The following is a 26,133-nucleotide window of genomic DNA, read 5'->3' on the forward strand; positions in this document are numbered from 1 at the left end:
GCAACTCCTCCTCCTTTTCTCCCCTGCCTGTTGTTCCTGAACAGTCTATACCCTTCCATGACAGCGCTCCAGTCATGCGAGTCATCCCACCAAGTCTTTGTTATCCCAATTAAATCATATTTCTTGGTCTGGGCCAGGGCCTCCTGTTCTTCCTGTTTGTTGCCCAGGCTTCTCGCATTAGTGTACAAACACTTCAGGTAACCAGTTGATCGTCCTATCTTCTCCATTCGAAACATGGGTCCTCCTTTCTTGCCCCTTCCTCTCTGCATTTCTTCCCGGTATCCGACTTTCCCACTCCCCTCAGGGTTTTGGTCATCTTCCCTGGTACAGAAGTTAAAATGACTGGTGTATAGGTTCCTGGATTGTTCTTATTTCCCTTCTTATAGATGGGCATTATATTTGCCCTTTTTCAGTCTTCTGGAATCTCTCCCGACTTCCATGACTTTTCAAAGGTGATAGCTAAAGGCTCAGATACCTCCTTTATCAGCTCCTTGAGTATTCTAGGATGTGTTTCATCAGGCCCTGGTGACTTGAAGACATCTAACTTTTCTAAGTAATTTTTAACTTACTTTTAAACCTACCTCATTTCCATTGGCATTCACTATGTTAGGCATCCCATCATCATCATCTTGACAAAACAAAGAAGTTGTTAAGCACCTCTTTCATTTCCAAGTTTCCTTTTAGTGTTTCTCTCTTTTCACTGAGCAGTGGGGCTACCCTGTCATTGGTCTTCCTTTTGCTTCTTATATATTTGTAGAATGTCTTCTTGTTGCCCTGTATGTCTCAAGTAAGATTGAGCTTGTTTTGTGTCTTTGCCTTTCTAATCTTGTCTCAACATACTTGCATTGTTTGCGTATATTCATCCTTTGTAATTTGACCTAGTTTACACTTTTTATATGACTCCCTTTTGATTTTTAGAACATGTAAAATCTCCTGGTTAAGCCAAGGTGGTCTCCTGCCATACTTTCTTACCTTTCCTACGCAGTGGTATAATTTGATTTTCGTCTCTTAATAATGTCCCTTTAGAAAACTGCCAACTCTCTTCAGTTGTTTTTCCTCTTAGTCTTGCTTCCCGTGGGACCTTACCTACCAGCTCTCTGAGTTTACTAAAACCTGCCATCCTGAAATCCACTGTGTCTGTTTTTCTGTTCTCCTTTCTACCATTCCTATATGCATGCAGAGCCATATAAAAGCTCAGTAGTGTTATCATCATCATCATGGTGTTATTGGTATGTCTGCAGTGCATTAGGTTTAGCATTAGCATTTCACAAACCTAACTTGGATTTCTGCAATTATCCTGCGGTTGAGAAACAGCTGCAATCCTACATGAGAGATGTTCTTACTGCTAGATGCTTTCATGGTTTTCAAAGTTGCTTAGATAAGACCATGTCCCTGTGGGGAAAATGAATGTTTCAATTGTTGGCACTAGGCATTTGCAACAATGTATATAACCAGTAATTTAGAAAAAGAAAACCCAAACCCAAACCATATGTTAAGAGAATGTTAAGGCTGCAAAGTCAAGCACTCAGAAATTAGGACATACCAAAAATAAGGCTGCCCCTGCAAGCACCCTTACCGGGAACACTGCCTGCAACCTTAATTTGCACCACTTGCGTGTATGTGAGTGACTGCCATCTCATCCCAGTGACTTATTACTGTTAAGTTTATCAATTTGTTCCAAAACCTCCTCTAATGACACCTCAATCTGGGACAATTCTTCAAATATGTCACCTAAAAAGAATGGCTCAGGTTTGTGAATCTTCCCAATATCCTCAGCCGTGAAGACTGAAGCAAAGAATTCATTTAGCTTCTCCACTGTGAGTTTATCATCTTTGAGTGCTCCTTTAGCATCATGATCATCCAGGGGCCCCACTGCCTGTTTAGTAAGCTTCCTGCTTCTGATGTACTTAAAAACAATTTACTATTACTTTTTGAGTGTTTGGCTAGCTGTTCTTCAGACTCCTTTTTTGGTTTTTCTTATTGTATTTTTACACTTCATTTGACAAAGTGTATGGTATTTTCTATTTTCCACACTAGGATTTGACTTAAACTTTTTAAAAGATGTCTTTTTATCTGTCACTGCTTCTTTTACCTGGTTGTTAAACCACGGTGGCACTTTTTTCATTCTCTTTCTATGTTTTTTAAATTGGGGTATACATTTAAGTTGTGCCTCTATTATGGTGTCTTTGAAACATTTCCATGCAGCTTGCAGACATTTTACTTTTGTCACTGTACCTTTTAATTTTTGTGTAACTAACTTCCTCATTTTTGTGTAGTTCCCATTTCTGAAATTAAATGCCACAGTGTTGGGCTGCTGCAGTGTTTTTCCCACCACAGGGATGTTAAATTTTATCACATTATAGCCACTATTTCCAAGCGTTCCAGTTATATTTACCTCTTGAATGAGATCCTGCACTCCACTTAGGACTAAATCAAGACTAGCCTCTCCCCTTGTTGGTTACAGAACCAGCTGCTCCAAGAAGCAGTCATTTAAGGTATCAAGACATTTTATCTCTGCATCCCATCCTGAGGTGACGTGTACCTAGTCAATATGGGGATAGTTGAAATCCCCCACTATTATCCAGTTTTTTTAATTTGATAGCCTCTCTAATCTCCCTTAGCCTTTCATAGTCACTATCACTGTCCTGATCAGGGCTAGTATATCCCTACTGCTTTATTCTTATATAGCATGGAATTACTATCCATAAAGATTCTTTGGAACATTTTGGTTCATTTAAGATTTATACTTCATTTGATTCTACATTTTCTTTCACATATAGTGCCATTCCCCCACCAGCACGACCTGTTCTCTTCTTCTGATATATTTTGTACCCTGGTATGACTGTGTCCCATTGATTGTCCTCGTTCCATCAAGTTTCCTTGCTGTTGTTGCCTATATCAATATCCTCCTTTAAAACTAGGCACTCTAGTTCACCCATTTTACTATTTAGGCTTCTAGCATTTGTGTACAAGCACTTAAATAATTTGTCACTTTTTATCTGTCTGCCATTTCCTAATGTGTTAGACTCTTTTACATTTGATTGTGTCTCATCCGAGGTTTGGGGCACAACAGATAGTAAGTTGCTTAGGCAGGACTCCTTGTGGTTCTCTTTGCCCTCCTTCTTCATGATCTGAGCTGTCTATATTACCAAGAAGAGACATTATTGGCAGCTGTATGGAGCAGCAGTCCATGCAACAAGACCAGAGTGAAGAGCTCAACTGAGGATCAGGAACAACTGGGCTCCCTTCTGTTGCTCTTTGCTTTATCTCCTGCCCATAAGTGCAGCTCAAAAACAAGGAGTATATGTGGAAACCTGGAGACAAACTTTCTGGGGCTTAGTGGGGTAGTTTCTCAGTGTAAGAAAGCTTCCCAGTGTTTCAAAACCACATCAGTCCCAATGTGGTTAGATCTTTTATGGTCATGGCTTGGTTTGCCCCTATTTTTTTAAATGTATATTTCCAGACTCATCAATGTAATGCATTGGATAGAGATGTATGTCTATAGAACTAGTGAAATATCTTCCCCTTAGCAACCAGTATTTCTGCAGCTCATGTAGATTTTTGCACACATGGTATTTGAGGTAAATGGGCAGATGATCTCCAGATAGATCTTGATTATGGCTGCTAGTTCTTGAATGTAGTGCTGACACACAGTTATTTCGTTACAGTGCTCAGTGCCGTGTGGAGTGGGGCAGAGGACCCGAGACGTAAAGTGTGTCAGCAATCTTGGAGACGTTGTTGATGACGAGGAGTGTAATATGAAGCTACGGCCAAATGACATTGAGAACTGTGACATGGGGCCCTGCGCTAAGAGTTGGTTCCTCACGGAGTGGAGTGACAGGGTAAGACTTCTCCGTTTTCTTGGGGCTAACCCATTCTGAGATATAAGAATTGAGTAAATTGACCTAAGTACATCACAATATAAAGTATCAGTCATAAAAGAGGCAATCGTGATACTTGTACTTATACTGAATTGATTAAGTTTGTAATGTAGGCAGATACAGATAAAGACACAAACTAGTTCCTGATTTTGTTTTAGCTTCAAGAAGTGATTAAAAGGGACAAGACTGTGGGCTGAAGTCCCAATGTCTGGATTTGGAATCTGATCTGAATCTAGACTGTCTGGGTGTGTTCAGATTTGTTGTTTTTCTTTGGTTAGATTCATGTTTTGCTTTGGTTAGGCTCAAGTCCCTAAGTTTGAAACCAGTTACTGCCCAAAGGTTCTCCTGGCAGGGAGGTTTAAGATGAGATGAGATGTTCTGGTTTGAGCCCATTCAGTAAAAAGAATACCTGGCCCCTACCCTTCTGAGCTCCAGAAAGATTCTTTCCACATCTCCCCTCTTAGGAAAAGTGGATATATGTTTTGTTCCAATGTGGCAAAGACAGGGTCAAACTGCTATGAATTTTAATTCCTGCTGTGATTATTTATTGATTCCGTATGACTCATTTTGATGACATAGAGGCTTTCCTGCTCTTCAAAAGTTGGTATGTCTTAAATTTTAGGAATTACCTAGCCAAGAGTAGGAAAAGATGCTCAGTTAAAGCTGGCTCCTACATCACTTCTTCATAATTGGCAGGAATGATTAGACTCTTACTAAGATCTGAATTACAAACTCCAGAGCAAGCCTTCCTGGTCAAATAGATTTCTTGAGAGAGAATCTTAGTGCTGCAATGGAATATTGTGGAAATCATCTTGTGAAAGCAATATTGCTTGCCAGTTCTCCACAGTCTAATAACTGCCATGAAATAAAAGGAACCTAGTACCATTTTTTTAGGAGAATGTCTCATTGCATCCTAGAATATTTAAAATTTTCAAGGAATTTGTTACTCACTCAAGATAATGTTCAAGTACTTTCTTCGCCAGTAATCCAGAAGTTAACAGCTAAAGTGTATCCTATTGCTATATTGTAAACCACAGAGTGCCTTTTTATGTTGGTTTTTCTAGCATATAGAGCTGGATTCCTTGTAAAATTCAAGTGATATTTTATGTGTGGGAAAGAAAAAAAAACATTTTATCCTCAAAGATAGAAAAGCTTAACTAGCCTATTGAGAACATGCTGGGCCAGACCCTCAGATGGCTTAACTTGCTATAGCCTCATTGACTTCAATGAAGCGCATCTTTAGCAACTAGGGATCTATTTTTTCTTCTCTAAGCCTGACATTTTCATTTCTGCAGGATTAAGTGTGTGGCTTTTTTAATAGCTGAGAATGTTTATCTTAAAAAATTAAAATCAATAAAAACAGTTTGCATGCTGGGAAGGAAACTTTGGAATCTAGAGTTATGTTTTTAAATTTTACTGTATTTATGTATGTTAAATGAGAGCCTAGAAATGAATTTGCCTGTGCTGAAAACATTTTTTTTTTATTGTGACTGTTTTAAAATGTAATACTAAATAATGGGCTTATTACCTTTTCAGCTAATGGAAGTAAGCGAACAAATTAATGATTTCCAAATGTTTGCTACTGTGTCTGGCATAATTCAACAGCAGCTCTGCCAGCAATGTGTTTAGTTAGATTTGTGAAAAGAATAAAAGGAACAGGATTACATGAATCACAAAAAAATACAGGCCAAAATTTTCATATTGGATCCTTCTGTTGGGGGCTTACATAAAATATTCGGAGTTCTGACCAGTAGCAATTTCCTGAAATTAGCAGGAGCTTAGAGTGCTCTACAAATCTGGCTCTGTGACCACCGATTTTATGTTTGCATGTCACCTCTCTCCTCTTTGTACCAGGCATATTTTTTTGAGAACATTTAGGTAGATAGTTTTAAATGATATGCATTCCCAGATTTGTAGGCTTTATAACTTTTACTCTAATTTCCTAAAGCAACTCTTTAAAAAATATTAAGCCAAACCACAATTCAGCAAGAAGTATAGATCAGCGATGGTTGACCCACAAATAGTTCAGATAAGCAGCCAAAAGTTCAGATGCTAAAATAAAATGTCCTGAGTCTGCAAAATTGTGGTAGAAATCTCAGAAAGAACAGACTTTCTTTGTGAGATTTATTACATGTCTACTTCCACTCCCAGCTGAAAATATCACAGAACAGTCTTTTTCATTGTATTGTGGCACTTGTGGCTGGAAACCATTAAGTGAAAGAACTTACAACCTTTCACAACTTTGGAACCTTAAAATGGTTCAGTTCAAATGTGTTTACTGCATTTGGTGAAGATTCAGGACTTATTTTTCTGAAAAAGTTTCCAGTTACTTAGAGTATATGGATGTAGATTCACCATATGAATAGATGTTATGATTTTTATCTCCAGATGTTTGTCATAGATCTGACAAAGTGGCTGAGGTAATATCTTTTATTGGAGCAACTTTTGTTGGTGAAAGAGACAGGTTTTCAAACTAGACAGAGCTCTTCTTTGGGTATTAGATCTGCCAGGCAGTGCCAGTATATTGTTCTGGGGTGGAATGTTCTCAGTTTGTCATGGTCTAGAGGTATCTAGCAAGAACTTTATGTATGGATCTATGCCACTATATGCTACACAGACAATATTTTCTTATTGTAGATTCTGTTACTCACTGAAGTACCAGGAAAAATTAAATAGTGGGATGTTATTTCCCAGAGCCTTTGTCCGGTATGCATGAGATGGATTTGTGTAAACTGAATGGAATGTTGTTTTACAGTGGGGGACAGAGTGAAAATCAATCTACACAAGGAATACAGCGACTCAAACACTGATCAAGAAAAATCGAGCCCCAAAAAAGTATTTGAATAATAGTCTAGGTGTTTGAATATCAATATAAACAGACTCTCGTTCCCTTTGTTTTAATTTCCAGAGTTTGTAGTTATAGAATATGATGATTCCAAGAGCAGGTCAAAAGAAGTGCCTTTCGGAAATACTAACGATCCATATTTTGCCACTTGCAATGTTTTACGATATAATATGGGTGAACCTAAAATGTCTCTCACTATGCATCACTTTTGGGGGTCATTCTCTTCCCAAACTGTGCTGTATCTATCTTTCCTCCATATGACATTTGACTATCTCACTTTACTCCTTCACAGTTGAATGATTTGCTTTGCTCACAGCACACTTTCCCACCACAAATAAATATTGCAGGTTCACTTGTCTATCTGCTGGGCGTTGACGACTTTGCAGTCAATTCTTGCATACATTTTTGCATAATACAGCAAAGCCGTTATTGTCTGCTACAGTTGGTGGGATCCAATAGCTGGACTAAGCAGAAATTATCTTTCTAAGGAGCTAGAGGCCTTAAAGAGAGAGTCTTTGGGAACAGGGGGCTGGCTAAGGAGGGAGCAGAAGGCAGATTGTGAACAGGGAAGGAGCCTGGAAATGAAAGGAAACATAGTCTAAACAGATCTACTATAATGCAAATGCAAACGGGTTAGAAAACTCTACTTGGGGAGTAGTTATCAGTAGTTCACAATCAAGCTGGAAGGGGTATCAAGTAGGGTCCCACTGGAATCTGTCCTGGGTCTAGTTCTGTTTGATAGCCTCATAAATTATTTGGATCTTGGCATAGTGAGAACATGGATAAATTCTGTGAATGATGTTACCACACAGTGAGGGATTGCTAGCACTTTGGAGGACAAGATTAGAATTCAAAGTAACTTGAAAAATTGGAAAAATGTTCTGAAATAAATAGGATGGAATTCAATAAGGACAGGTGGATGGAGACGTCGTCCTCCAGAACAACCTCACACAAGCTGAAGGGTTCCAACCTTGCCCACCTCAGCCATAGTACAGAGAGGGCTGCCTAGAATCTGATGATGTGAAGTGTGCACTCTGTGATCCAAAGCAGGAAAATGAATGAAAAATTACATTGAATTATATCCCTAACTGAGATGTTGGTGCAGTAATGGTCACACTCCTAACACTCCTCTTCTTCTTAAACTCTTGTACTCCAAGTAGGGTTGCCAGGTGTCTGGTTTTGAACCGGACAGTCCGGTATTTAAGCTTTCTATCCGGGAAAGAAATTGAGAAAATACCGGACACATAAATGTCCAGTATTTTCTAATTAAGTAAGTTTTATTATTATGAGTATCAGTATGTAGTTGCATGCTGCCTGGCTGGTGGACACGCTCACACTCTGTGAGTCACGCTGCGTGTCTACCAGCTAGGCAGTACGCAACTACGCAGTAGAGAGGAGGGGAGTGGGGCGGGATGGAATCCCCAGGGCCGGACTCGCTCATGCACTCTGCCGGGGCCATGCGCGAGACGGGCAGCACCCCGGGATGTGCGTGCGCCCGGGCCAGCCCTGCTCCCTGCTGGCCAATTCTCTCCCCCCTATCTCCTCCCGGCCAGACCCGCTCTCTGCCAGCCAGTTCCCCACAGCTCTTCCCCCCCGGCCAATTCTCTCCCCCTGCACGCTTCCCCGGCCAGCCCCACTCCCCACGACCCCCTCCCGGCCAGCCCTGCTTCCCGCCAGGCTATACTGGGAAATTATTTCAAAATAACTCCGGAAATAACTATTTTGAAATAAGCTTATGCCCTGTAGCCTAGGAAGGAGCTCTAGTGACATTTAGATGGGTCAGGCTCGCTAGTCTGATCAGAAATTCTTAGTTTGTCCTCTCTCCCAGGTTACAATGGGGTGGAACCATAAGACTCCCTTCATGAGGGCCAGCAGGCGATCGATAGCAATCACACTTCAACTCAGGAAATGAAATAGAAAACAATTTTATTGCCAAGGGGATTACAATTATAACAACCACAACAAATATGGCAACGAGAACACAGATTAACTGAATACCTTCCCCAGATGGCATTAACAAAATCAAACTAAAACTTATCTAGGTATACAGAGGATCTTAATGCCCCCAAGGCTGGGTGTGGAAGGACCAGCCTCCCTTCACCTGAAAGGCCTTGGAGCAGGTGGTGGGTGAGATACCTAAAAGCAAAACTTAAGCAAAATAAAAGATGCAGATAGAAACACAAAGATAAAATAGAGGTATTTGGTTTCTGACCTTAAAAGATAAACACTCTGAAGTGGGTCCTGTGAGCGACGGGATTTCTCCCAGTTTCCTGGGCCTAAATACTCTTTTTGGCACCAAAGTGTGCCAGATGTTCAACCACTTGCCCATAGTTGGGCTGGGTACCCTAAGATTTCTGTGGGTGCTATGTCTAATTGGAGGAAATACTGGTGGAGTTCATTAGTATGTATAAGACATGAATGACATTTTCTTGGGTTCCATCCCAGAATGGCCAAGAAAAAGCGGGAACTTGCGGTTTTGACCAGGAAATCTGGCATCTGATTTCATACGGAAGTATGGAATGGCAGTTACTGGCAAGTTAGCAGCTTTTGTTGCTGATTCCGATCAAAATTAAAAAATAACCTGTCATCTCAACCGCAAAGCTCTTTCCTCATACATCTTTTGGAAAATAACAAGACATAAATCTTAATTTATTACCAGCTACCATATTCCTGCTAAAAAGCAATCACACAGAGAATTAATTCTGTAGGTTCCTTGCATTGCCACTATCCAAATCTACATATATAAAAAAACCCAGGATAGGACAGTTACAATTTAGAGGGCTATAGCCCCAAGGAAAGCAAGAGTTGTTATTTCAAAATAACCAGCCCCTTATTACAAAATAATAGGCTTAGTAGTGTAGACGCTCGCCTTGTTATTTCAAAATAGATATATTTTGTAGATATATCTAAAGTGTAGATATGCCCACAGAGAAATATCCATTTATTTCAATAGGAAATAGGGGAGAGCCCTGGTGGGTTAAACACTAAATATTGTTCCCATCAAAGTCGACAAGAACAGGATTGAACCCAGAACATTTACAGGCAGTCCCCGACTTACGAACGGGGCTTTTCTCGCCCCGGAGGACACGGACTGCGGGACCTCGCGGTCCCGCCGCCTGTGTACTCCGGGGTGAGAAAAGCTGCTCCGCGTCTCCCTGGTCTGCAGACCAGGAAGACGCGGAGCAAAGCCGCAGAGGGGCTTGGGCAGCGGAGCAGCCCATGCGCGCCTGGGCTGCCCCCCTGCCGGCTTCCCCCGAGGCTTTGCAAAGCCGCGGAGGGGCTGCTCTGCTGCCCGAGCCCCTCCGCGGCTTTGCAAAGCCTCGGGGGAAGCCGGCAGGGGGGCAGCCCAGACGCGCCGCGGCTGTCCCTCTGCCAGCGTCCTCAGAGGCTTTGATCCCCGTCTCCCTGGTTTGCTGGTCTCCAGCAGACCAGGGAGACAAGGAGTAAAGCCGCGGAGGACCCGGGCGGCGGGACCGCGGTGCGTCTCAGTCTGCCGCCCGCGTCTTCCTGGTCTGTTGGGGGGGGAGGCGCAGCTAGTACGCCTCCTCCCCCCCCCCCCCCCCCCAGCAGACTAGGCTTTTCTCCGGATGCCTGTGGCAGACCAGCTGGGGCGCTGACGGTTGGTCCCGCAGCGCCACTCTGGGCGCTACTGGACCAACCCGGCAGCACCCCAGCTGCTCTGCCCCAGGCGTCCTGATTCAGCCGCTGCTGGTCAGTTTCAGCAGCGACTGACTTGGGGACGCCTGGGGCAGAGCAGCTGGGGTGCTGCTGTGTTGGTCGCTACCAACCCAGCAGCACCCCAGCTGCTCTGCCCCAGGCATCCCCAAGTCAGCTGCTGCTGAAACTGACCAGCGCTGACTACAGGAAGCCCCAGGCAGAGTTGCTCTGCCCCAGGCTTTGTGGAATCAGCCGCTGATCAGTTTCAGCAGCAGCTGACTTGGGGACACTTGGGGTTCTTAAGTTGATTCTGTATGTAAGTCGGAACTGGCGGTCAGTTTCAGCAGCGGCTGAATCTGGAGCCAGTTCCGATTTACATACAGATTCAACTTAAGAACAAACCTACAGTCCCTATCTTGTACGTAACCCGGGGACTGCCTGTATTTAAAGTTTCAATCTATTTCTATTTGCCATAGTACATTCATTGTTTCTTTTTTTTTCTGGAAAAAGAAAAGCTGGCCAGCTTCATTAATTCTCCAAATTCCAGAGGTTACCTTTACATTATCTGTGATTTTTTTTAACTTATGGTAAAGCTCAGTACCTTGGTAAATTTACTATCATGAGTTTGCACAAACTCATTTGCATAGGTTCTGATGTCCCAAATATCTCTTGCAACTCAAAATAGTGCTATGCTAAAACAGTGTTTTACCACATTTGGATTCAAAACCATAAATGAACCCAGGCCAGGGTGTAAGGTTGCTGACCCTTACCAAACATAACAACAAAACTAGGCTGGCAAAATTTAGATGAGATCCATGTGGCCTGGAAATGTTGTTGCTAATGGTCCATGTGGCTCTGATATGTAGCTCAGTTTATGGGGAAATGAGAAGCAGGGAATGTGCACTCTCCTGTTTTACTACACTGGGAAATCACCCATGTTCTTTTCAACTACCCAGAGTGCTCCGTTGTTGGTCCTCATTACCATATTTTTGTTCTCTTTTGTTTCGCATTTTACTTTAAGTGCACATTTAAAAGAGAGGGTGCTTTCAAAATGTTAACGATATTTTGAAGCCAAAATAAAAGCTAAGAAGAAAACAACACTGTGCATTAGGGAACAACAAAGCAAAACTAGCTTGGAATCTCAGCTACACTACAGAAAAATGAAATAATAATACTTACCTTGCTTCTCCCATTAGAGAATTCTGGGGTGGTTCACAGACACTAATGATGTAATTCTCATTTAACTGATGAGGAAATGGAAACCCAGAAGAACAGGCACACTGAGTCAAACCAGTGGTCTGTCTAGCTCAGTATCCCGTCTCTGACAACGGCTCTTGCTGGATGCTTTACAAGGAATAGACAGGACAGTTACTGAGTGATTCATCCCACTTTCTAGTCCCAGCATCTGGCAGTCTGAGGCTTAGAGGTACCTGGAGCATGGGTTGTACCCAGAGACCTGTGGGGGAGAAGGTGCAAGGAGGGCCACCCAGAGGCACAGGAAGGGGGCATGAGGAGGCACTCCATTTCATAATTAAAATTTTGGCAGGGGTACAGCGGGGCGGTGCACCTCCCAAGTGCTTCCACGAGTCACCTATGGTTGCATCCCTGCCCATCTTGGCTAATAGCAAGTGAGGGACCGATCTTCCATGAATGTATCTATTTTTTAACAGTTATACTTTTAGCTTTCACAACAACCTCTGACAATGAGTTCCACTTTACCTCTTGTGTAGGAAAGTACTTCCACAGAAAGCCTTATAGGGTCAGAGGTACTAAGCATCTGACTGCCATGTGTTTGCAGCTGCCTACCATGACTGAAGTTCAGGAGATAAGTGTTATATATAGGGTCACAAAGTGACTCTGTAGCAAAGCTGGAAAAAGAACTCAGGGCACTTGAATCCCTGTCCTGTACCTTATAACCAAAATACCATATGTTCAGTTATGCAAGTTAAATTCCATAAAGAAACAGTAGGTCACAACAAGTGAAACATTGACTTGAGAGAGTGCAATGACATATCTTCAAGCCTGAGTGGCAGAACAGAGACAAGGAGAAGATGAATGAAGTGTTGTTGTAGTAGCCAGTTTGGTCCCTGAATATTAGACAGAGAATGGGGGTGAGGTAATATCTTTTATTGGACCAATCTCTGTTAGTGAGAGAGACACACTTGCAAGCTCACACAGAGCTCCTCTTCATGTATGGCACCTTCATGGCACCTTCATGTATTCATAGTGTCACTGCTAAAGACAAGATGGAACAGATGGGTTAGCGTAACTAGTTAACACATATTTCAAAGGCCAGCTGAAAGTGAAGTGTTCAGTTAACACCACGCTAATCCCTCCCAATGACTGCTTCAACTACCTGCCTCAACTATCTACAAGACAATGGACACTAGTCAGGCATCCATCCCAAACACATTGCCAAAGTCATCCATTGCACCTTTACCCACAGCAGAAAACACTTTTTCCAAACCGTCAGAGTTAGAATACTAGGATGGCTCCTCAATATACCAATCTCTTCATGGGACACCTTGAGGAAGAATTTCTGGATAAAGGCCCCAATATGAAAATATATACCTGAGCTTGATCAATGATATTTTCACCCTCTGGACAGATAATCAAAACTCCATCCTAGATTTCCATCACAACTTTCAATAACCACCACCTATTGATTAAACACTCACTATAGAGAACATTCCTACACTAGCATCACCACCATAATCAGCTTCAACAGTGGAATCCCGTAGACAGCTATATACAAGAAACTCACAGATTGCCACATCTACCTTGATAGATTCAGTAGCCACTCCAAAATATAATAAGAAATCTGTTATTTATAGCCAGGGACTTAGGCACCAGAATCTAAACTCAGAAGAGAAAGTTTGAGATATACATCTAAACACACTTCAAAGCACCTTCATGAAACAAGCTCACTCCATGAGAGAAGTAAATTGAATCATGAAATGGATTATCCAAAATACCCCCAAGAGAATCTGTTCCAATACAGGAATAATCCTCCCACAAACCATGCACTCCGGAGTTGTCACCTACCATCCCACACTGCAATTCAGACAGGTTGTCATTATAACAGTTTCAACCCATACTCGGTGAGGACCACATCCTGCAATAAATATTTTCTGAATCTCCTCTTCTGGCCTACAATATCCCCCATTCCAAGCATATCATCAGTAGCAAGCTCCCCATGGACCAGGACATACCGACTCAAAGCAGTGCCAGACGAGGGATGTTAAAATGCAATTACTTCCCTAATCAAATAGTCGATAGATTTTCTGTTGACTAGTCGATTATTTGACAGTGGTAAGCAGTTGCAGCACTCAGTTTGGTTCTCCAGCTGTGGCTCTGCATTGTAAAGCCCAGGGAAGCGGCACAGGAAATCGCTAACGCGGCCCCTACGCCATGGCTACGTCTAGACTGGCATGATTTTCCACAAATGCTTTTAGCGGAAAAGTTTTTCCGTTAAAAGCATTTGAGGAAAAGAGCATCTAGATTGGCACGGACGCTTTTCTGCAAAAGTACTTTTTGCGGAAAAGCATCTGTGCCAATCTAGACACGGTTTTGCGCAAGAAAGCCCCGATCGCCATTTTCTACATTGGGGCTTTTTTGCGCAAAAGTTTTCAGTTCTCTACACTGGCCCTCTTGCGCAAAAGCATTTCCGGAAAAGGGCTTTTGCCCGAACGGGAACGTCAAAGCATTTGTGCAAGAAGCTCTGATTTCGGACAGTAGAACGTCAGTGCTTTGGAGCAAAATCAAGCGGCCAGTGTAGACAGCTGACAAGTTTTTCCGCAAAAGTAGGCGCTTTTGCGGAAAAACGTGCCAGTCTAGACGCAGCCCATGAGTGTCTTTTCATTCATCACACCTCACACACAGAGCTGTGGCTCTGCATTATGAAGCCCAGGGAAGTTTTTGTGCCAATCATAGAACCGGAAGAGACCTCATGAGGTCATCAAGTCTAGGCCCCTGCTTTAGGCAGGACCAATCCCAAATAAATTAACCCAGCCATGGCTTTGTCAAGCCTAGACTTAAAAATCTCTATGGAGGGAGACACCACTACTTCCCTAGGTAACCCATTCCAGTGCTTCACCACTCTCCTAGTGAAATAGTTTTTCCTAATATCCAAACTGGACCTCTCCCACCACAACTTGAGACCATTGCTCCTTGTTCTGCCATCTGTCACTACTGAGAACAGCCTTTCTCCATCGTCCTTGGAACCTCCCTTCAGGAAGTTGAAGGCTACTATCTAATCCCCCCCTCACTCTTCGCTTCTGCAAACAGACCCAAGTCCCTCAGCCTCTCCTCGTAGGTCATATGCTCCAGCCCCCTAATCATTTTGGTTGCCCTCCGCTGGACCCTCTCCAATGCGTCAACATCCTTTTTGTAGTGGGGGGCCCAGAACTGGACACAATACTCCAGATGTGGCCTCACCAGACCCGAATAAAGGGGAACACTCACTCTCTGGATCTGCTGACAATGCTCCTCTTAATGCAACCTAATATGCCATTAGCCTTCTTGGCTACAAGGGCACACTATTGACTCATATCCAGCTTCTCATCCACTGTAACCCCCAGGTCCTTTTCTGCAGAACTATTACTTAGCTGGTTGGTCCCCAGCCTGTAACAATGCTTGGGATTCTTCTGTCCGAAGTGCAGGACTCTGCACTTGTCCTTGTAGAACCTCATCAGATTTCTTGTGGCCCAATCCTCCAATTTGTCTAAGTCACTCTGGACCCTAGCTCTGCCCTCAAGCGTATCCACCTCTCCCCCTAGCTTAGTGTCATCTGCAAACTTGCTGAGGGTGCAATCCATCCCTCATCCAGGTCATTAATAAAGATATTGAATAAAACCGGTTCTAGAACTGAACCTTGGGGCACTCCGCTAGAAACTGACCGCCATCCTGACATCGAGCCGTTGATCACTACCCGCTGGGCCCCCACTCTGTGGGTCCCTTTTCATTCGTCACACCTCACACACTGAGCTGCAGCTCTGCATTAAACAGCCCAGGGAGGTCTTGCATGAAGTCACTATCATGGCCTCTGTTCTGTGGGTATCTTTTTATTCATCACACTTCACGGTGGGGGCCGTGCTAGTGACTTCGCACAAAGGTTTTCCTGGGGTGCAGAGTCTCAAGTGTGTGTGTGTGTGTGTGTGTGTGTGTGTGTAAGAGAGAGAGAGAGAGAAATGTGATGAATGAAAAGAGACCTATGGAGCAGGGGCCGAGTTAGCGACTTCACGTGCCAGCTTCCCTGGGCTTTACAATGCAGAGCCATAGCATGGGGAAAGCGACTAGTTGATACTGCTAATCGATAGTGCTCCTGCTGGCGCCGTGCTCCCCACAGCGCTTTCACCTTTGAAGTGTAGCAACAGCCCTGGGGAAACACCCTTATCGACCAGTGGAATAGTCGATGCAATTTGCATCGACTATTCGATTAGCCAATTAATCTAAATTTAACATACCTAATCACAGCATGTGGCGTACCTCATCCAGTCCACTAACTTCCCCCGTAACAGCCATGTAGGTGAAACGAAATAATTATTACACTCTCGAATGAACTCACAAAGAAAACTTGTGAGAGACAAAAACAAAGTATCAGTGTAGCTGAATGCTTTTCACAAAGCAGCACTGGCGTGTGAACGGGTTGTGCCGGGTGTGCCCAGGCAAACCCTAATGTCTTAGGGTCGCCAGGTGTCCGGTTTTCTACTGGACAGTCCATTTTTGGGCTCTGTCCGGTAAAAAATCCAGAAAATACTGGACGTGCGCAAAATACCGGACTGGGCTCCCGGAAGACTGGTGGAGAGAGTGGTTGGGAGGCGGGGCGGAGTTGGTGCTTGGAGGGCTACTTGCGTGTGAGGAGCAGGGGCAGCCCGGTCCACGCTCCTGCGCGCTGGTCAAGCGCGTGGTGGAGCTGGACTGACTCGCACTTCACCTGGACCGTGCGGGGGGGGGGGGGAGTACCCTGGGATCTGCACTACCTGGGTCAGTCCCACTCCCCACTGGCTAACATGCTCCTCTCCCCCCCCCCCAGCTCCCTCTGGCTGGCCGGTTGGTTCTCCCCAACTTCTCCTCCTGATCTTCCCTGGCCAGCCCTGCTGCACCTGCCGCCAGCCCTGCTTCTGGTGGCCAGTTCTCCCCTCCTCTCCTGATCTTTTCCAGCCAGCCCTGCTGTACCCAACCCCCACCCCCGCCGCCAGCTCTACCTCCCACCAATCGGTTCCTCCTCCCAATCTTCCCCGGCCAGCCCCCAACCCTGACCCCGCCAGCTCTGCTTCCCGGCCTCCCCCCCACTTCCTCCAGGCCAGCCCTGCTCCCCTCCTGCGTGCTCCCCTCCTCCCCCCCCATGAAGTGTGTCCGGTATTTTTTTTTTAAGACTACCTGGTAACCCTATAATGTCTCAAAAAAAAGTGGCATTGCGTTTTAATTTAATCACATGATACGCTCTTTTAGTTTTAAAGTATGGATTGCTGTATTATGCAATAAGCGCCAAATTGCACATGTAAAAAACAAACTAAGTACAATGTCCCATACTTAAGTTTGTATTTTTTACAGTTTAGTTGTTAATTAAAAAAAATTAAGTTTAGTTAAGTTTTAGTTTCTTTAGTTTGTTTGATGAATAAAAATAATGTCCTTAATGACTGAGTATTCAATAAATGTTCGCCTTTAAAAAAAATAAAAAATAAAATTCCCTGCACACCCTAATGAAATGTGCTGCACACGCCTATGCAAAGCAATCACTCTATATCTGGCCTCTTGGTCCTTATCCTCAAAGGAAACCTGGAAAAAAAGATGAGCCTGGGTTTTTTAAATTCATAACTTTGGTAAACATTAAAAACCATTGACTAAATAGAGACACTAGATTTATGTATACAGTGTTGTTGTAGCTTTGTCGGTGTCAGGATAAGGTAGGTGAATCCATATCTTTTTTGGACAAATTTCTGTTGGTGAGAGAGATAAGCTTCCTAAGTGTAGCCTCGAACACCTGTCTCTGTCACCCACCAGAGTTTGTCCATTAAAAGGTATTACCTCATCTACCTTGTCACTGGGTTTATGGCTTATTACAGCATGCGATAACCCACTTACACACACAGTTTCCTAATACCCCCATGATTGGAGAGAGGTTAACTGGCCACTTTACCCACCCTTGTGTCTCTAGTAAATTTTCAAAAGTACTTAAGTCTCATTTTTAAAAGCAACTAAGTCAGCTCAGAGCTTAAATTCCAACTGGACTTACATACTTTTGAGCCTTCCAGTTTTAGTGTTACCTGCTACTTTTAAAATTCAGTGTCAATTTCAGATAATTTATACTCCTAGGAAGATTATTCCTGTTTACACTGACTTCTTACTGGTCTTGAACATACTGCTTGAGATGTATGGTGGAACTTCAACCAACGAACTAGGCCTAGCCACTGTAGTTTATTGCTCTGTAACCTGGCAGAACTAGCTGATGTACATTTCAGTGAAACTGTTTAGTGACATACATTTTGACAATGCATTCTCCATCACTTGAGAGATTCACCCTAGGAATTCCAGGAGGTATTTAGAAATCAGTATATAATATAATCTTCCAAATTGTTAATTATTCTGAAGTGCCCCCAGTTCTAATAATAAAGGTGGACCAATTATCCTCCTAAAGCTGACTCTACAAAGGAGGTAGAACAGGGTGGTTTCTCAACCTTCTTTTATAAAGTACCCCTTTTTCAAAATTAAAAAAATATAAAAGTACCCCCAGTACCTACAGTTCTTCTTCGAGTGCTTGCTCATGTCCATTCTGATTGGGTGTACGCGCGCCGCGTGCACGGATTCCGGAGCTTTTTTCCCTTAGCAGTACCCATAGGGCCAGCAGGGAGCCCCCTGGAGTGGCGCTGGTATACCGGTGCATATATACCCCTGCTGGCCCCTCCACCCCCTCAGTTCCTTCTTACCGCCCGTGACGGTAGCTGGAGCGTGCTTCAGGCTATTGCCTATCTCTTAGCAGCTTATCTCTTATCCCTTGTATTATAGTTGAAGTTTCTTTTCTAGTTAAGTAGTTGTTAAGTACTGTAAATGGTTATTTAGATAAGGGAGCAGTGGAACCCTCCCACGAGGGGAGGGCATGCCAGGGCCCCATGGCTTCAAACCCTGTGCCTCCTGCTCCAAGCCTATGCCCTGCGGAGATCCCCATTCTGACTGCCTAAAGTGTCTGGGTGAGGCTCATCGAGCTGAAAGCTGCTCTATCTGCAAGAGCTTTAAGCCCAGGACTAAGAAGGAGAGGGACTTCCGGCTGAAACTCCTGTTAATGGAGTCAGCACTGCAGCCTCAGGGCGAGGAGCGGCCTCACTCCGCCTGCAGCGCACCGACGGCGGCACCGTCGGACAGCAGGGCACCGAGGCGCAGATCGCCGTCACCGGTGCCGAGGGCCTCCAAGAGCTCGAGGGGTCGCTCGGCAGAGAGGTGTGCCCAGAAGGTGCGCCCTAAGGAGGGGCACCTTTCTTCTAAGTCCTCTAGGAAGAGGCACAGCCCGGACAAGGGCAAGAGCCCTGGGCAGACAGTGGGGCTAGGAGAGGTCCGTCAGCCTTCCACCCCAGAGACTTTTGAGGCAGCCCGGGACCTCATCCACATGGCGGTGGATGAAGGGGAGGGCCGGGTACCGCAGGAGTGGACCGCGCCGGCACAGGCCTCTAGTGCCCCCCAGCAGGACAGGGCCGAGTCGTGGGACCCTCTGGGCGACGGGCAGGCCTCGGCCCAGCAGCAGCAGTTTCCCCCGGTGCCGCGGAGAACACCGGCACCGGAGCCGGGATGAACACCGGCACCGACCCTGGGCCCGCTCCCCACGGCACCGGCAGCGACTCCGGGAGCGTGTGGGCTCGCGACGCCACCGGCACCGGTGCAGGGTCCGGTGCCGCAGACGGCTCCCTGGGCGGTGCAGGGCCCCACACAGTATTACGCACCACCTGCAGTGCCGCAACAGGCGCCCCGCATGGCACCGACACTGTTCCCACTCCCGGCACCGATCCCTGCTTACTCCTTGGGGGCACAGCAGCAGAGCGCGGCACCGGTGCACGTGACGGCACCAGAGGGGCACGCACCGGACTATCAGATGCACCCGGGCGCGGTACCACCGCAGCAAAGGCCTCCACTCATGCCCCCACCGGCACCGCGTGTGGTGCACAGGGGCAAGCCATCGGCCATGGCAGACCAACGTAGGGTGCAGGCTTCATCGGCCCCTCCCTGGTCGGCATCAGAGTACTCTTTGGAGTCGGAGGCTGAGTCAGTGGCTTCGACCGGGCCCTCATATAGGTCATGGCCCCGTCATAGGTCCCGCTCGTCGGTCAGATCATCTCACCGGGATCCGATGGTCCAGCAGCAGTCACAGGGGCAACCTCAGTGGGCTTTCTGGATGCCCTGGGCATACCATCAGGCCCAGGGGCCTCCCCCTTCGGGGCCGGCAGCAGGGTCATCTCGAAGAGGTAGCACCCCATCTGCCACCCCCTTGACAGCCCCCCCGCCTGGAGGTGGCTCGCCCATGGCTTCGGGGCCGAGACCCCCGGTTATTGGTCAGGGGAAACCAGGGGCACAGATGACCGAGGAGACAATCCCCTCAAGGGACTTCTCGTCGTCCTCTCCAGATGAGGCCCTGGCCGACCCCGCTCCTCAGCCCCCGTCTATGGACTCCAGGGCGCACCAGGAGCTGCTCCGGAGGCTGGCGGTCAACCTTGCGGTCCAGCACAAGGAGGTTCATGAGGACTTAGACCCGATGGTGGACATCATAGCGGCAGTGAAGAATGGACATGAGCGGCAGTCCTAGACCTGGTGAAGCAGGGATATACTATCCCCTTCCTTTCCTACCCTGCCTTCCATCCCCCAGCCCCGTCCCTTTTCAGGGACCCCTCTTACGAGACACTCCTCTGGCAGGAGGTGTCCAACCTGTTGATGCTAGGGGCCATAGAAAGGGTGCCTCCAGACGTAAGGGCAAGGGGTTTCTACTCCCACTACTTCCTGGTACCCAAGGCGAAAGGGGGTATGCGTCCCATACTAGACCTCCGAAACCTGAACACCTTTATAAGGAAGACAAAGTTCAGGATGGTGACGCTAGCCTGCATCCTCCCATCGCTCAGAAAGGGGGACTGGTATGCTGCTCTCGATTTAAAGGATGCGTACTTCCACATTTCAATTTTTCCAAGTCACAGAAAATTCCTCCGGTTCACGGTGGGACAGGACCACTTCCAGTTTACGGTCCTCCCCTTTGGACTGTGTACGGCCCCGAGAGTCTTGACCAAATGTATGACCGTGGTAGCCGCGTTCCTGAGGCGGCACAGGGTCCAAGTGTTCCCATACTTGGACGACTGGTTCATAAAGGGCAAGTCTCGAGAACAAGTACTGGACCATGTCTCAAGGGCCAGGGCTCTGTTCGAGGGTCTCAGCCTCCTTATAAACGAGGCCAAATCACTGCTAGAGCCCACGCAAGTGATAGACTTTGTGGGGGCCCATCTGGACTTGCCTGTAGGCAAGGCGTCCCTACCGAAAGACAGATTTTCGACCATTCAATCGCTGGTAGTGGGGCTGCAGGAGTTCCCGACTACGACGGCAAGGACCTGCATGAGGCTGCTAGGCTACATGGCGGCGGGCACTTATGTGGTCCAACACGCCAGGCTACGCATGCGCCCATTGCAGGGGTGGCTCAAGGTAGCGCACAACCCCTTGAGGTCGCCGCTGGATGCGGTGGTAACCATCCCTCAGGACATTCTGCGCTCGCTGGACTGGTGGAAGGACGAGAGCACGGTGTGTGCGGGGGTCCGATTGACCAAGCCGTCCCCGTCTGTGCAGCTGGTCACGGACGCCTCGGACGTGGGATGGGGCGCTCACCTGGGCAACCTCAGGACACAAGGTACGTGGTCGGCAGAGGAGGCTCGCCTCCATATAAATATCAAGGAGCTGCGGGTGGTCAGGCTGGCCTGCAGGGCGTTCCTTCCCCACTTACAGAACAGAGTGGTGGCGGTACTGACAGACAACACTACGGCCATGTTCTATATCAACAAACAGGGTGGGGCGTGTTCCTCTCCCCTGTGCCGGGAAGCCCTAGATCTATGGGAACTGTGTATAGCCCACGGCATCTGCCTGGAGGCCTCTCACCTCCCAGGAACCAGGAACGGGCTGGCAGACAGGCTCAGCCGTTCAATCCAGGCACACGAGTGGGTGCTAAGGGGGGATGTACTTCACGAGGTCTTCCAGAGGTGGGGGTTTCCCCGCCTGGACCTGTTCGCAACTCCGAGCAACGCCAAGTGCGGGGAGTTCTGTTCGTACATGGGGCACGGGCAGGGCTCTCGGGGAGATGCGCTGCAGGTCAGCTGGCCCAGGGGCCTACTCTATGCCTTCCCCCCGTTCCCTCTGATCCACGACACACTCCTCAGAGTGCAGAGGTTCAGGGCTCGGGCCATCCTGATAGCGCCAGTATGGCCTCGACAGTACTGGTTCACCACCTTGCTGGATCTGACTGTGGAGGGCCCGCTCAGGCCCCTAGTGCCAGATCTAATCACTCAGAGCTGCGAGGCCGGGGTGGCACTCCACCCGAACCTTCCATCTCTCCACCTAGCAGCGTGGCTCCTCAGTGGCTCTCAGTGACGGAGCGAGCCTGCTCTAGAGATGTCCAGGAGGTCCTCTTGGAAAGTAGGAAGCCGTCTACTAGAGCTCTCTACGAGGCTAAGTGGAGGAGGTTTATTTCCTGGCTGGAGGGCAGGACACTCACTCCAGGTGAAGGGGCGGTTCCGACTGTCCTGGAATTCCTTCTCCACCTGCGGAAACAGGGCCTGGCCACAGCCTCCCTAAGGGTGTACCTGGCGGCCATAGCAGCCTTCCACGCCGGGGGCGGCCAGAGGTCTATCTTTGCCAACCCCTTGGTTAAAAGGTTTCTAAAGGGAGTCGACAGGTTCATGCCATATGAGAGGCCTCCGGTACCGGCGTGGGACCTTAACCTGGTCCTGACTGCCCTTATGAAGCCCCCGTTCGAGCCCCTAGCTTCATGCTCCCTGACACATCTGTCTTATAAGGTAGCTTTCCTTGTGGCCATTACCTCGGCCAGGCGGGTGTCTGAGCTTAAGGCTCTCACCTCAGAACCACCTTACACGGTGTTTTTTAAAGACAAGGTGAGGTTGCGTCCACACCCGGGATTTCTTCCCAAGGTGGTCTCACACTTCCATATGTCCCAGGATATTTACCTGCCAGTGTTTTACCCTAAGCCACACGCGTCGCCCAGGGAACAGGCTCTGCACTGCCTGGACGTTAGGAGGGCGTTGGCTTTTTATATAGATAGGACACGAGAGTTTCGTAAGTCAAATCAACTGTTTATTTCAGTGGCGGAAAGGATGTATGGTCAGCCAGTCTCGACGCAGCGTATATCCTCGTGGATTACTTCCTGCATTTGACTGTGTTACGAGGGCGCGCGTAGACCACCGCCGCGCATAACAGCACATTCCACTAGAGCCCAGGCGACGTCGGCGGCGTTCCTGGCCTGCGTGCCGATCTTGGAGCTCTGCAGGGCAGCAACCTGGTCATCAGTGCACACCTTTGCAGAGCATTATGCAATCACGCAGCTGGCCAGGGAGGATGCTGCTGTCGGGACCGCAGTTCTGTGTTCTGCAGAATAATAAAATAATACTTAGTCACCTTCCGACCCCGCCTCCGGAGGGGGGACACGGCTAGGGACTCACCTAATCAGAATGGACATGAGCAAGCACTCGAAGAAGAAGAAGAGGTTACTTACCTCGTAACTGTAGTTCTTCGAGATGTGTTGCTCATGTCCATTCTGCATCCCACCCACCTCCCCGTGTCGGAAGGAGCCGGCAAGAAGGAACTGAGGGGTGGGAGGGCCAGCAGGGGTATATGCATCGGTATACCGGCGCCACTCCAGGGGGCTCCCTGCTGGCCCTATGGGTACTGCTAAGGGAAAAAAGCTCCTGAATCCGTGCACGCGGCACGCGTACACCTAATCAGAATGGACATGATCAACACATCTCGAAGAACTACAGTTACGAGGTAAGTAACCTCTTCTTTTCAGATACACAAAAATGTTTTCTACCATTGCAACACATTTGTTTAAACAATTTAATCGTAGCCGAGCGGGCGATGAAATTTTTGGGTGTAAAAAGTACATAAATAATAAAGCACTGTAAAACTTAAAATAAAAATTCAGTTTTCTCCAAATTTCAGTTGGGTTGACATACTCCCCAGACTTCTCTCAAGTATCCCTAATAGTGCTCATACCACTGGTTGAGAGACACTGGCCCAGAGCAGTGTGATGTTCGGGGGCTGTTTGTATGGTCGACCTTTTTGGCACACTAACTTAACTAGCTTGCTTGGGGGAAGCAATAGAAACCCTAGTTAACCCTATCCCACAGTCTATTATGATTAACAATTTGTTTCTAACAGTGAGTGGAATAGAATGCTCCTGGGTTTGGCAGAGCAATGGGTAAAGAAGGCCTGGGGAGAGCCATGGGAAAGTGCAGATGTTGCACCTCACCAAAGATCATGCAAATGTGGGTTTTTTCTTCTGAATTTTTAGTAAAACTCAGTCTATGTGTCAAGTTTTCCCTCATTTGGGTTGAAACCCTGTAAGAGCACCAGTTTTGCATTGTTTCAGTAGAAAGCCGTAAGTCAGTATATAGTTTTCAATGAAATACAAAAGAAGCCTAATTTTGAGGGACATGTTGATAGAAGAAGTGTGGCCAATGCCTAACAAAAGTCCTTCCCCTCTCCAATTTATTTCCCTTTCACAAGATGCAGCTGTTTCAGATTTCCTAGGAACCATGTGAGTGCCAAAAACAAATTGGTTTGTTTATAAGCAATCAGGCAGTCATTCGTCAATACCAAATGCTATTATATTTTCAGACATTAATATAAAACCAGACATTTTATTACTGGAAACTATACATAGAGATTAGAATTACAGTAAAACAAGCTCATACTTCATCAGAAAACACTTAAGTAAAGTACAATAGCGCACCAGATTTCACAAACTACACTAAAAATATTTGCTCCCTCAGGATTTGCATACATCTTCAGAAGTCTGACTCTCAGCAAGGTTCAGGCTCATGAGGGGGAGGGGGTGATTTTCCAGTTGTTCTAAGTTACATCACTAACAATGGTTCTTCAGGTTACTGTGTTGTGATTTAGGACAGTCACTAGTCAGATCTAATTCCTATTGCCACCCTATTATTGTCTTCCACCACCAGTGTATTTCTAGCAAGTGATGCCAGATCAGGCCTCAGTTTTTACCAAGAGATGACAACTTTTCCAAACACTGGTTTCATTTTTTGTAAGAACTGAACTGAGGAGGGAGGGAGTTGGTGAAGAAAAGAAACAGCAGGCCTCTGAATTTCAGGATGTATATGGTGGGAATACAAAGCAACATAACATAGCTGTAAAAAGTAGAAGGAAAAGCATAGCTCTCTCCGAATACCCTCTCTCCCTCCCTTTGGGTAGAACTCTCGGTGGGATTGTTTTATTAATTCTGCGTCCACACATTCCTGCTCTTCTGACAGCAGGTCCTGTGGAAACTTGGGATTCTAGCTGCCGGACTCTACACTAGTCCTGCACAGGGCTCTGTCTTTGGGGTCTCGGAACCCTGGCTTTCACAAAGGAGGTTTCTGCTTATTGAAAAAAACCCACGGAAAACCAAACACTAAACTAAGAAACATTCATGTTTTAAGTTTGCTGCTCAGGTCCTTTGTGGGTAGCCAATCTATAGTAAAATCTCACAGCCCAGAGTGGGATAGCTCAATACCTTCCCATTTGGTATTTCCTTTGATAGTTGAGACATTAGTCTAACTCATCCATACTCATTTAAAACAGAAACGTATGGAGAATTTCACAGATTGAGCTAGTTCCTAACTCTGATTTGTTTGGGAAGCAGAGAAGTAAATTAGATAGTCAAATGGAAATTACTGAGAAATGAGGCAGTTGTTTACAACAGTATTTCCCAATTTTATTTGGCCACGGAACCCTTTTAAACTTGAAAGAATTTTACGGAACCTTTCATAACAGTCTTATATATGAAGCTGAAAAAGTAGACCACAAATAAGTAAGGATAATAATAAACAAATGCTAATCAAGGTCATGAGATTAACATTTAGTTTAATTGCATCTAGATTAATCTCTCATAGTCAATTTGTATTAGTCATGGTTAAATTTTTAAATACAAGAAATCATGCAACTCTACTGAAGTAAAGTATTCGTGAGAGCACTGCCTGTGCAATCCCAGGAAAACAACTGGTTTGACAGCTGAAGCTTTGTCCGACGCGGTGCTAGTATATTCGTATTCAGTCACCCACGTGATCCACGCTCCCTGAGAATGAGAATGGGGATTCACGGTGGTATTTAACAGGTGATCGCACCACTGAGTGACTGCGCGCGCAGCGCTGAGTAGTGACATCATCGTCCCCACTCTCTGCCTAAGCTGGTATTACACAGGGACACTTATTGTGGCAAACACAAATGAAAATTGTTTTCAATAAAATTAATAAATGCTTAAATATTAATACTTTTTAAATCATAAAATGTTATTGTAATGGAATTTTCTCGTGAAACCCTTATTTTCACTTCGCGGAACCCAGGGTTCCATGGAACACCATTTGGGAAAGACTAGTTTACAGAATAGACCCTCCTCCTCCTGATGTAATATGCCGAGCTGACAGCAGTCACATTCCTGCTTAGAGAGCTAAGATAGGTGAGGTGGTATCTTTTATTGGAGCAACTTTGGTTGGTGAGAGACAA

The 26,133-nt window shown here is 46.2% G+C and overlaps 1 protein-coding gene across 3 annotated transcripts in view; it reads left to right on the plus strand.

Moving 5' to 3' along the window:
- The window catches only part of THSD4 (thrombospondin type 1 domain containing 4), a 680,148-nt gene that overhangs the window by 594,825 nt on the left and 59,190 nt on the right, over positions 1–26,133 (plus strand). For all 3 annotated transcript variants that reach the window (XM_075897742.1, XM_075897743.1, XM_075897744.1), the window contains one exon: positions 3,669–3,842. In XM_075897742.1, the coding sequence (XP_075753857.1) occupies positions 3,669–3,842 (174 nt within the window). The remainder of the gene's footprint in view (positions 1–3,668; positions 3,843–26,133) is intronic.

This window comes from Pelodiscus sinensis, chromosome 14 (assembly GCF_049634645.1).
Source record: "Pelodiscus sinensis isolate JC-2024 chromosome 14, ASM4963464v1, whole genome shotgun sequence".
Classification (NCBI taxonomy): domain Eukaryota; kingdom Metazoa; phylum Chordata; order Testudines; family Trionychidae; genus Pelodiscus; species Pelodiscus sinensis.